This window comes from Macaca thibetana, chromosome 4, assembly GCF_024542745.1.
Source record: "Macaca thibetana thibetana isolate TM-01 chromosome 4, ASM2454274v1, whole genome shotgun sequence".
NCBI lineage: Eukaryota > Metazoa > Chordata > Mammalia > Primates > Cercopithecidae > Macaca > Macaca thibetana.
In genome coordinates, this window is record NC_065581.1 from 17,711,540 (window position 1) to 17,724,906 (window position 13,367).

General features: G+C 38.9%; 1 protein-coding gene across 4 annotated transcripts in view; it reads right to left on the reverse strand.

The window, feature by feature from the left end:
- NUP153 (nucleoporin 153) overlaps window positions 1-13,367 on the reverse strand; it is a 108,671-nt gene that overhangs the window by 47,098 nt on the left and 48,206 nt on the right. For 3 of the 4 annotated variants that reach the window (XM_050788050.1, XM_050788052.1, XM_050788048.1), the window contains 7 exons: window positions 10,923-11,171; window positions 10,629-10,768; window positions 10,287-10,415; window positions 4,766-4,882; window positions 4,629-4,673; window positions 4,313-4,366; window positions 544-690 (listed from right to left, as the gene is read on the reverse strand). In XM_050788050.1, the coding sequence (XP_050644007.1) occupies window positions 544-690; window positions 4,313-4,366; window positions 4,629-4,673; window positions 4,766-4,882; window positions 10,287-10,415; window positions 10,629-10,768; window positions 10,923-11,088 (798 nt within the window). In that variant the 5' untranslated portion in view covers window positions 11,089-11,171. The remainder of the gene's footprint in view (window positions 1-543; window positions 691-4,312; window positions 4,367-4,628; window positions 4,674-4,765; window positions 4,883-10,286; window positions 10,416-10,628; window positions 10,769-10,922; window positions 11,172-13,367) is intronic. The other variant, XM_050788049.1, reaches the window with a different exon arrangement.

Genomic DNA, 13,367 nt, shown 5'->3' on the forward strand with positions numbered 1-13,367 from the left:
AACCTAAACAATGAGTATATGCTAGAGTTTACTAGTCAACACTAACTTAAGATCTGATCAAGGTAGCGGCTAGGCGCAGTGGCTCACACCTGTAATCCCAGCACTTTGGGAGGCCTAAGCAGGTGGGCGACTTGAGGTCAGGAGTTTGAGACCAGCCTGGCCAACGTGGTGAAACCTTGTCTCTACTAAAAATACAAAAATTAGCTGAGTGAGGTGGCACATGCCTGTAGTCCCAGCTACTCAGGAGGCTGAGGCAGGAGAATCACTTGAACCCAGGAGGCAGAGGCTACAGTGAGCTGAGACCATGCATGCCATTGCACTCCACCCTAGGCGACAGAGTGAGACTCCATCTTAAAAAAAAAAAGAAAGATTTGATCAAGGTGACAGCTATTTTAAAAGTATACCAATTCATAATCATCACTAATTCACAACCTTAATGCGTTATACAGTTGCTAGAATGCAATGGTAGTTATATTTAACATTATTTAATCTTACTCATTCTAATCAATATTCAAAGACTGGTAGAAATATACATATACTCACACTGCACTTTTTATCTATTCTTTGATTAGTCTTCCTAAATTCACCAGATGGAGTCAGCGATGGTTTAAAATAAACACTTCGATTTGTTGCTATGGAAACTGGCTTTGGGGTCATAAGTCTCTGAACAGGAGGATACTGAGAATCCACCTGACAGGTAAACAGAAATCAAAGACATTTATTTTCGTATAAATCAATAATTCATAACTAAATTTCGACAATAGCTAATGTGACCTAAAGACCAAGAGTATTTCCTAGAGAAATATACAGTAGATACAAACAAGAGGAAAAACTAATAATGGAATCCAAGGTATGTATCTATTTATATACATATATGTACATAAATATACACACACATAATTCTAAAATTGGTTTCATGGATACACTGTATTTCATTCCAGACTTAATGACTTTTTACACACATGCATGCATACAAAATGGAACTATATTCAAAACAGCACTACAAATCTAAGCTTTTACAGAGTTAATTAATTTAAAAAAAAAAAATTTTTTTTTTTAAAGACGGACTCCTGCTCTGTCACCCAGACCACAGCTCACTGTAGCCAAGACCTGGGTGATCCTTCCACCACAGCCTCCTGTGTAGACAGGCATGCGCCACCATACCTGACTAATTTTTTTGGTATTTTTTGTAGAGACAGGGTCTCGCCATGTTGCCCAGGCTGGTCTCACACTCCTCGGCTCAAGCAATCTGCCTGCCTCAACCTCCCAAAGTGCTGAGATTACAGATATGAGACACCTCGCCTGGCTTTTTTTTTTTTTTTTTTTAACGGAGATTAGGTCTTGCTGTGTTGCCCAGACTGGCCTCAAACTTCTGAGCTCAAGCAATCCTTCTGCCTCAGCCTCTTTAAGTGCTGGGATTACAGGCATGACCCACTGTTCCTGGCCCAGAGTGAATTTTAAATGCACGAACTAAAATGTACTTTTGTCACATTTTCCCTGAATTACTATCCATATTTTCTGAGCTGCAAATAAGATATTTTAAAACTAGCTATGGGCCAGGCGTGGTGGCTCATGCCTGTAATCCCAGCAACATGGGAGGCCGAGGCAGGTGGATCATTTGAGGTCAGGAGTTCGAGACCAGCCTGGCCAACATGGTGAAACCGTCTCTACTAAAAATGTAAAAATCAGCCAGGCATGGTGGCATGTGCCTGTAATCCCAGCTACTTAGGAGGCTGCGGCAGGAGAATGGTTTGAACCCAGGAGGCAGAGGTTTCAGTGAGCCAAGATTGTGTCACCACACTCCAGCCTGGGAGACAAAGCAAGAGTCAGTCTCCCAAAACAAAACAAAAAAACTAGCTATGAAAATATTTCAATTCCCAAAAATGTGACCAAATCCCTCTCCATGTTATTTCTCCCATTGTTATTTAAATACCAAGCCAAACCAAAAATCTTACAACGTAAGTCTAAATGGTAAATCACTGTTAAGACTTTCAAACTGTAAAATGAACTCAATTTATTATATAAGTACACCAAGTGTTTTGTTAACAATAGTCCTTTGCTAAACTGAAACATAGTAAAAAGCTTGTTGGTATAAAACCACTATAAAGCCAGAAGCTTCTAACTCTGTCCAAAGACTGTAATCCTATGAATAGGGTCCTTTCACTCAGCAGCAGCTGTGAACAACGTTGGTTTCCAGGGCAAAGCCTCTGTCTAGTTACTAACACTTCCCTAAAACCTCTTCACAAATGTGACCTTACATACAACTCAATAAGAGAGGCTATTTTGCAGACTGTTCTGATAACATCTGTGAAACATGAGCTATGATACTGTATTCTGGCTTTTTATTTCTTAGCACCCATTAATAAACTTTTATGGATACTATACTCAACCATTAGTAAAACTGTTACTGATAAGAACTTACATTATGACATAATTTTAAAATTTCACCTCTTATTATAAAATAACTTGATACAAATAAGGGATTGAGAAAAGCTAGTAGCTTAAATTAATCCCATCATAGAAGCTAGTAATAGATTCCTTCTTGCCTAATTACAAATGTCTAGGTAATTCTAAAAATTGAGAAGCAACACTCTTCCAATAAAAAGTTCAATATTAGCTTTCTCTGCATCAGAATTTCATTACAGATAATTTATCAATATCTTAGTCATTACAATTAATTCATAAAATTATAATTTAAATAATTACTTTTGAGGAACTTGGTATTATAAGAAATGCTTTCAAAAGAAAAATCCAGACCGGGCACAGTGGCTCACGCCTGTAATCCCTGCACTTTGGGAGGCTGAGGCGGGCGGATCACGAGGTCAAGAGATTGAGACTATCCTAGCTAATATGGTGAAACCCCATCTCTACTAAAAATACAAAAAATTACCCAGGCATGGTGACAGGCGCCTATAGTCACAGCTACCCAGGAGGCTGAGGCAGAAGAATTGCTTGAGCGGAAGACGGAGGTTGCAGTGAGCTGAGACTGTGCCACTGCACACTCCAGCCTGGGTGACAGAGCAAGAGACTGTCTCAAAAAAAAAAGAAAAAGAAAAATCCAACAGTCTGTTTTCCCTGAAGGATGCTTAACCAGCTATAAATAAACTAACAAAAGATACCTCTTTAACTCAAACTATCAAACATTGTATTTTTTCGCACAGTAACCTCCGAAGTTAATTTTAAGCAAATAGGATATATTAAAAGGGCAGCAAGATATAATGATCAACTTTATTAGTTCCACTATCTTGGAACAGTATTTTGTTTGGCTGATGAGAGATGTGCCTAACTGAAATTCTACTATACACAATAAATTTCACAAAAATTTGGTTAATGAGGAAAGTATACAAAGATGATGATGTGCAATGAGGACTTTAGTTTACTGAACTATTTTTTCTTTTCTTTTTTTTTTTTGAGATAGAGTCTCACTTTGTCTCCCAGGCTGCAGTGCAGTGCCGCAACCTCAGCTTGCTGCACCCTCCTACTCCCAGGTTCAGGTGATTCTCCTGCCTCAGCCTCCAGAGTAGCTGAGATTGCAGGTGGACGCCACTACACCTGGCTAATTTTTTTTTGTATTTTTAGTAGAGACAGGGTTTCACCATGTTGTCCAGGCTGGTTTTGAACTCCTGACCTCAAGTGATCCACTGGCCCGGGCCTCCCAAAGTGCTAGGATTACAGGTGTAAGCCACTGCACCTGGCTGATCACTCCTATTTTTATTTATCAAAAGGTAAGAGTAAGCCATAAAGTCTGTCAAGATCCTGAAGATGGAAATGCTGAATAGTCCAAAAAAAAAAAAATTGGATGAGTGTCTACTACATATACAATATAGTCCTGAGGCCTGAAGAATAGAGTAAAATGTCCAAGTAAAAGAATATTATTTTTCGGGGTCAGGCACAGTGGCTCACACCTTAGTCCCAGCACTTTGGGAGGCCAAAGCAGGCAGATCACCTGAGCTCAGGACCAGCCTGAGCTCAGAGACCAGCCTGGCTAAAATGGTGAAACCCTGCCTCTACTAAAAATACAAAAATTAGTGGGGCAAGACAGCACGTGCCTGTAATCTCAGCTACTAGGGAGGCTGGGGCACAAGAATCGCTTGAACCTGGGAGCCACAGGTTGCAGTGAGCCAAGATGGCGCCACTGCATACCAGTCTGGATGACAGAGCTAGACTAAGCCTCAAAAAAAAAAAAAAAAAAAAAATTACTTTTCAAACATGTTCACTAATGTCTAAACTAAATCCAATTTGTATACTTGTGAACTTTAAACACAACAAAATTACAGAGAGTTTAAATAACTAAATGCTAAACAAGTCTTACCTTTTCTCTTTTGGCCTGAAAATCTGTGATATCTATCCCACTCCTATCAAGAGGCTGAAAAATAAAAATACTATTAGAATAGATGGGGAGTTATGAAAAATAACTTTTTTTTTTCTTTTTGAGACGGAGTCTCACTCTGTTGCCCAGGCTGGAGTGCAGTGGCGCAATCTCAACTCACTGCAACCTCTGCCTCTCAGGTTCAAGCGATTCTCCTACCTCAGCCTCCCAAGTAGCTGGGACTACAGGCGTGCGCCACCACACCCAGCTAATTTTTGTATGAACAATATCTTTTTAAAAGGTTTAAATTTCAACTTACAGAATTCAGAGGAGAAGAAACAATGGATGGAATTCTTTTTGCATCCTGTTAATGTTGAAAAAACAACAAAATTAAGATTTTTCAATAATACTAGGTTTTGTTACACTCCTGTATTAATTTTGATTTTAAAAATTTACCGCTAAAGGGCTTGACATCTTCTCTAAAGACTGCAATATTCGCCGAGCCGTTGAACTGGTCACACCATAAGATTGTGCACTGAGTTGCTTAGCTTTCATTTGTCTTCTAACTGGTGCCTGTAAAGTAAACCCTGTATTATTTATTGTAACACAAAATCTAAGGCACATATTTCACACAATGAAAATATTTACAAGATAGAATGGATGTCCAAAGTAAAACAAGATTTAATGCGTTAACAGCAATTTATCTCTGGGTAGGGTCATTAAAAGTTCAATTTTTTTCTTCATGCCTTTATTGGAAATCCAATTCTCTGAGAAATTACCTTTACAACAACAAAAGAATGATAAGACAGCATGCACCATTCTAAAGAAAAGTCTGGGCCAGGTGCAGTGGCTCATGTCTCTAATCCCAGCACTTTGGGAGGCTGAGGCGGGTAGATCACCTGAGGTCAGTAGTTCAAGACCAGCCAGGCCAACATGGTGAAACTCCATCTCCACTAAAAATACAAAAATTAGCTGGGCGTGCTCGCGGGCACCTGTACTCCCAGCTACTCAGGAGGCTGAGGCAGAAGAATCACTTAAACCCAGAAGTGGAGGTTGCAGTGGGCTGAGATTGCGCCATTGCACTCCAGCCTGGATAACAGAGTGAGACTCCATCTCAAAAAAAAAAAAAGAAAGTCTACCAGTTATGTCACATGGGGTAAATGGGGCAATTGATAAAAAGTTCTAGTATTACCTTAGATCCATTTATCTATAATATTTAAATCAAAGAACATTAAATTAATAAAAACTGAATTAAGATATCAGTTAACCTAAGCATTAAATAACATTCAATTAGAGTAAATTCTAAGATGGCTAAACAAAGAGATGGTAGATTCTACTGCAACGAAAACCTAAAATTTTAATACTAATGACTTGTTTCTCAGAAGTTAATATAACAGGCTGGGCACAGTGGCTCACGCAGTGTATCCTGTGACCCTGTTAAACTCACTTATTAGTTGTGGTAGCTTTTTTTGTAGTTTCTTTGGATTTTCTATGTAGATAAGCAAGTTATCTGTGTATAGGAATAACATTACAGGAATAATACCCTTTCCAATCTGCATGTCTTGATTTTTGTGCCTACTGCACTGGCTAGCACCTGCGGTATGATGTTAAACAGTAGCAGTGATTGCAGGCATCCTTGCTCGCTTCCTCACACCATTAAGTATGATGCCAGATGATTTTTTTGTGGATGCACTTTATCAGGTAGAAGGATCTCATCTATTCCTAGGTTTGTTGAAAATTTGTATCATGAGTAAATGTTGGATTTTTAAAAAAATATTTTATATATCTATAGAGATGTTCATATAGTACTCTTTAGATTGTTTACATGGTAAATCCAATTTTTTTTTTTTTTTTGAGATGGGAGTCTCACTCTGTTGCCCAGGCTGTAGTGCAGTGGCGTAATCTCGGCTCACTGCAACCTCTGACTCCCAGGTTCAAACAATTCTCCTGCCTCAGCCTCCCGAGTATCTGGGATTACAGGCATGCGCCACTGCATCCGGCTGATTTTTGTATTTTTAGTAGAGATGGGGTTTCACCATGCTGGCCAGGCTGGTCTCGAACTCCTGACCTCAGGTGATCTAAGGCCTCTCAAAGTGCTGGGAACACAGGCATGAGCCACCACACCCGTCCCAATCCCATTAATTTTCAAATGTTGAGTCAACCTTGCCTTCCCAGGATAAACCCCACTTGATCATGATGCAGCTTCCTTTTTAAATTTGTTGGATTCCATTTACAAATATTTTTGTTGAGAAGGTTTGTGTCTATAATCCATGAGAAATAATAGTCTGTTGCTGTCTTCCAGTGTCTTCGTCTGATTTTGGTCTCGGGATAATAATGTTGGCCTCATAAAAGGTACTGGGGGAAGTGTTCCCTACTCTCCTACTATACATAAGAGTTTGTGTAGAATTGGTATTATTTCTTTCTAAAATGTTTGGTAAGATTCACCAGGGAAGCTATCTGAGCCTGAAGCTTCTTTGCTGGAACCTATTTTAAATTATGAACTCAATTCATTGAAAAGATAAGACTATTCAGGCTACATATTCTTGACTAATACCAAATAACAAAAGTCTAACAAAATATGTTCAAGATCTGAATGCTGAACACTACAAAACATTGATGAAAAAAATTTATAAACCACCTAAATGGGAAGATACACCATGTTCATGGTTTGGAAGACTCTATTTTTGTTAAGATGCCTATTCTCACCAAATTGGTCTTTAGACTCAAATGCAATCTCAATCATGGTTGGGCATGCTGGCTCATACCTGTAATACCAGCACTCTTGGGAGGCCAAGGTGGGCAGATCACCGGAGGTCGAGACCAGCCTGGCCAACATGGTAAAACCTCGTCTCTACTAAAAATACAAAAATTAGCAGGGCATGGTGGTGTGTGCCTGTAGTCCCAGCTACTCGAGAGGCTGAGGCAGGAAAATTGCTTGAACCCGGGAGGTGGAGGTTGCAGTGTAACAACATCATGCCACAGCACTTCAGCCTGGGTGACAGAGCAAGATTCCATCTCAAAAATTAAAAAAGCAATTCCAATCAAAATCCTAGCAGACTGTAGAAACAAGCCAGTTTCAGATTTTTATAGAAAAGCAAAGGACCTAAAACAGCCAAAACAGGCTTGAAAAAAGAACAAAGTTGGACTACTCTTATCACCTAATTTTAAGACCTACCGGAAGCCTACAGCAATCAAGACAGTGCAGTGTTGGCAAAAGGAAAGACACATAGATCAATGGGTGGCGGCGGCGGCGCAGGTCAAAAGTCCAGAAATAAAGCCATGTGAACCAGATTTCAACAAAGGTGCAGGCTGGGCATGGTGGTTCATGCTTGTAATCCGAACACTTTGGGAGGTCAACACAGGAGGATCGCTTGAGCCCAGGAGTACAACACCAGCCTAGGCAACTTAGTGAGACCATTGCTACCAAAAAAAAAAAAAAAAAAAAAAAAAATTAGCTGGGAATGGTGGCGCACGCCTGTGGTCCCAGCTCTCATGAGGCTAAAGTGGGCATTTGTGGCTCCAGTGGCGCAATCGGTTAGCGCGCGGTACTTATAAGGAGGCTAAAGTGGGAGGATCACTTGAGCCCAGAAGGTTCTGGTTGCAGTGAGCCATGATCGTGCCACTGCACTCCAGCCTGTGTGACAGAGCAAGGCCCTGTCTCAAAACAAAAACACAAAACAATGATGGTGCAAAAGCTATTCAATGAACAGTCTTTTTAACAAATAACACTAGAACAATTGCACATCCATATGTTTAAAAAAAAAAAAAAACAACCTCGGCCAGGCATACCTGTAATCTCAGCACTTTGGGAGGCTGCAGCAGGAGGACTGCTTGAGCCCAGGAGTTCAAGATCAGCCTGAGCAACACAGTAAGACTCCCATCTTTAATTTTTTAAAAAAACTTTTTAATTTAGAAAATAAAATGAACCTTGACCAATACCCCATACCACACACAAAAATTTATTCAAAATCAATCATAGGCATACATTAAAACCTAAAACTGTAAAACTTGTAGAAGAAAACATACGAGAAAATCTTTGTGACATGGGATTAAGTAAAAATGTCTCAGATACGACATCAAAAGCATGAAACCATTAACAATACACACACACGCGCACACACACACACACGCACACACAAAAGATGTCAACAAAAGTAAAACTTCTGGCCGGGCGCGGTGGCTCATGCCTGTAATCCCAGCACTTTGGGAGGCCGAGGCAGGTGGATCACGAGGTCAGGAGTTTGAGACCAGCCTGGCTAAGATGGTGAGACACTCCATCTCTACTAAAAACGCAAAAATCAGTCAGGTATGGTGGCAGGCACCTGTTATCCCAGCTACTCAGAAGGCTGAGGCAGAGAATTGCTTGAATCCAGGAGGTGGAGAGTGCACCACTGCACTCAATCCTGGGCGACAGCACAAGACTCTGGCTCAGGGGAAAAAAAAAAAAAATCTGTTCTTCAAAAGACACTGTTAATATACACCACAGAATGGGAGAAAATATTTGCAAAACATATAACAAAGTATTTGTACCCTGAAAAATGAACTCTCTCAAAATTTATTAATAAGAAAATAACCCAATTTTAAAACGGGTGGAAGATTTGAACAGAGACTTCATCAAAGAAGATATTTCACCAAAAGATGGGCTGATAGCAAACAAGCACCAATAAACACCTGAAAAGACATTCAACATCATTAGTCACTAGGGAAGTACAAATTAAAATCACAAGTTGGGGTTACCACTACATGCCTACTAGAATAGCAAAAACAAACAAAAAAACCTGACACCACCAAGTGCTGACAAGGATGCACAGCAACTCTTACATTACTAGTCAGAACGAAAGCTGGTACCAGCCACTCTGGAAAATGGTTTGGCAGTTTATTATAAAGTTTACTGAATACTTACTTACCATATGACCCATCAATTCAACTCCTAGGTATTTGTATTTACCCTAGAGATGAAAATGAATGCTCACAAAAAACATTCATAGCAGCTTCATTCATAATTGTCAGAAACTGGAAACAACTCAGTGTCTTTTCACTAGTGAATAATAAACCAACTGTATTAACCATACTACTCAGCAATAAAAAGGAACTATTAAAAGATGCAAAAACAGATGAATCTCAAATGCATTATGCTTAGCAGAATAAGCCAGAATCAAAAGGCTACATATGACTAAATGTATATGACATTCTGGAGAAGCCAAAACTACAGAGAAAGAAAACAGATCAGTGGTTGCCAGAGGGTGGTAGGAGGAGGAAGGATTGACTCAAGAGATACATAAGGTAATGTTCTGGGGTGATGAAAATGTCTGATCAATATTTGATTGCAGAAGTGGTTATATACATAATAATGTGTTTTGTTAAAACTCAAATACTATAAAACAATGGTAAATTTTAATATGTGTAATTTATACCTCATTTAAAAAAAATCACATTTCTTGAGATACACACACATATCTAATACATAAAACATTCACATAGGTCTAAATAATGTCTACATATGCTAAATGAAAAAAATATAACCTATAGCTGTTATTTTCCCAAAGAATAATATTAAATCAAAACTACTGGCCAGGCGCAGTGGTTCACGCCTGTAATCCTAACACTTTGAAAGGCCAAGGATGGGGGATCACAAGGTCAAGAGATCGAGATGATCCTGGCCAACATAGTGAAACCTGTCTCTACTAAAAATACGAAAAATTAGCTGGGCGTGGTGGCGTGTGCCTGTACTCCCAGCTACTTGGGAGGCTGAGGCAGGAGCATCGCTTGAAACCAAGAGGCAGAGGTTGCAGTATGGGCCGAGATCGTGCCACCGTACTCCAGCCTGGGCGACAGAGCCAAGACTATCTCAAAAATAAATAAATAAAAGAAAAATAAAAAATAAATCAAAACTATTTTTTTGAGCACAAAGTAATTTATTATCCAGTTAAAGTGGAAAAAAAAAAAAAAGGTCATCAACCCTTCTATTGGAACCTACCTGATAAGGTGTATTTCGTAGTTTAGACTGTCTTACAGCAGCCGCTGCCCCACCGTATGTTGTTTTTCCAGGATAAAAAGGAGAGTCTCCAAGCTGACTGGTTTTAAGGACTGAAGAACTCCCAAGTGACTGCACAGAAACACAATGATAAATTATAAGTCATATGAACCCAGGAGGTGGAGGTTGCAGGGAGCTAAGATGGTGCCACTGCACTGAAGCCTGGGCAACAGAGAAAGACGCTTGTCTCAAAAAAAAAAAAAAAAAATATATATATATATATATATATATATGCAATAAACACTCAAGACTAATGTGATTAAATCCAACCCAGTTAGTACTCACAGGGGAAAGTGTTCCAAAGGCAGACAAGTTGAATGCTGGTTTTTTTGAGCTGGTGGCAGTGTGCTGCGAGAGTGAGTGAGAACGTTCAGCTTCTGGGGACCACAGAGGTGGCAATGAAGTGTTCTTTGAAACAGTTATATCTGAAACAAAATTACATAATCCATAGTAATAACACCAATACAAGATCCTAGATTTTTGTAAATACAAAAATTATATCCAAGTCAGGAAAAAAAAAAAATCCCATAAAATTTAATTTTACTACCCAAATTATGTACTACCACATGTCAAGAATACCTTTATCAGAAGCTCTTGAAGAAAAACCACTGGTAGTTGAGATGTTATCATCATCATGCTGAGAGGTAGAATCTTTAATTTCCTTTACAAGGGAAAATCCCGAACTGCCAATTGGGAATGCCGAGGATGTAGATGGCTGACAGTGTAATGCAGGGGATTCCAACATGGAGAAATTCAGATGGCTCCGATGAAGAGAAGGCCTTGTTAACACATCTGGATAATTTGAAGCAGTACTAGTTGTTGAAGGTTCTTAAAAGAAAAGCATTAATATTATGAATATACAACTTAGAGCAATACACTACCACAAATGGTTTTTACTTTAAGAAAACACATTACAGTATATAATAGCTTCAATTCAAATCACTGAGGCCTCCCATAAGCCCAATATAACATACTCCTAGCCAAAACAAAGTTTCAACTAAAATTAATTTAAATGAGAGCTAATTTTTTTAAACCAGTAAGAGTGATGTGATATGATACAACAGTTGAAATACAACTATTTTTTGCCAGTTGATTAAACCCATTCACTTTTTTGATGGTGTATTTTGTAATACAGAAAATAACTTGTGCCTTATTTATAGTCCTATCATTCTGAGACCATAAAAAATAAGTTTTACCCATATTTTGATACTGTCGCTTTTATTTCAGTATGTCTAATCTTGACTCCCATCTGAAATTAGTTATGATGCAGGAGTAAATAAAGGATTCAGCTTCACTGTTTTCCAAATGGTTAGCCTGTTTATAACCTAAGGTAATCTCTTAAATAAGCCATCCTTTCCTCAATGATTGAGAAGCCACTGTTACCACATACTAAACCATACTAACTTCCAAGAGTCTTTATTCCTCCCTTCCTCTAATGATGTATCTTTATACTTCCGTACGAGTACCAAATGTTTTAAATATTATGCTTTAGAATAAATTTAATGCCTGTTGAAGTTACTCCACCCCACCTTCCCTTTATTAAAATATGAAATTACTAAAATAAATTCTTTTTCAGAATTTATTTGTTTTCAGGGACATTTTCAAAAACTTTAGAATTGTTTCTAAAGTTCCCCAAAAAGAGGCCTCCAGTTAGGATGGAATAACTGGGACCAGATCAGCCCTTCTACTGTAAACAACTATAAGACTGGAGAAAAAATATGAGGCTACTGCTTTCAGACAGTGGAAAACAGCACAAAAACTCACAAGGTGAGCCCTACGATTACCCAGCTCTCTGTCTAAGAACATTTTCAGACCTTGAACAGACACCCAAAGTCAAGTAACACAGAGCAGGAAGAAATCAGAATCCAGATTCTGGAGAGTAGGGAACTGTGCAGAGAGGGTCTCCCAGAAATCCACATGGGAGTGTCCAGTGAGCGGACAGGCTGTACATACTCATAGCAAGACCACCTAAGCCTTACGCAGCAGCTGCTATGGAGTTGAGAAAACAGAGACACCAGACAGTGTACCGTGCTAGGGGAAAAAACAATGCTGAAGACTCTCAAGTTTTAGGGCCATCAGAATTTAGAGATCTCATTAACAATGGCATTCAGCTGATATACCAAAAGGTTCCCCCTTAAAAATAAGGAGTAAGTATATAACTAAAGTAAGATCTACTATAGATCTCTCCTAAAAAGCCACAGGGGAGACAGAGCTTGGAGGCTAAGGCCCACCACATTGGGAGGCTTAGGAAACACCCTGGACTTCCCACAAATATACATTAACACAGCACAAAACTACAACTACGAAAGTTCAAAATTATCATTAACTAAACTGCCTGCTAAAAACAAGAACCAACACTCTTCAGAGGAAGATGACAGAACCAAGAGTCTCTACACATTATCATTCAAAATGCCAATATAGTCAAAACTCAATGTATAGAAAAAAGAAAACTGTGATCGATGCACAGGGTAGGAGGACAGGGGAGAGTAGGTGTTAGAAACTTTAACCAAAGGTAGCAGACAAAGACCTTAAAATATTTAGCATAACAAGACTTTAAAGCAGCTATCTGGAATATGTTCAAAGTTCCTAAAAGAGCCCTTAAAATTATTTTGACTAGGATCACACTGAATTTAAGGTTTTTAAAAAGAACTGATATCATTCCCAACACTGCTTTCCTACCCACCTTTCCTTTGGTTCAGATCTGCTTTATGACCCTCAGTGGAACTTAAAGAGAATTTCTTCTTCTAGAGTGTCATACACTTCTTGTTAAAGTGTATGATTTTTATTTTTTTGAGACAGTCTCACTTTGTCACCCAGGCTAGAGTGCAGTGGCAATCTCAGCTCACTGCAACCTCCACCTCCCAATTGTTTGATACTGCAAATGGGATCCTTTCTTCTTTCATGTTTTCTAATTGGCTACTGCTTAAATAAGAGAGTGGTCAGGTATTTTCAATATTAACCGTGTGTCAATTGCTACAGTTTCCTTATTCTAACATATTACCACATCCCCATAACTAATTACAT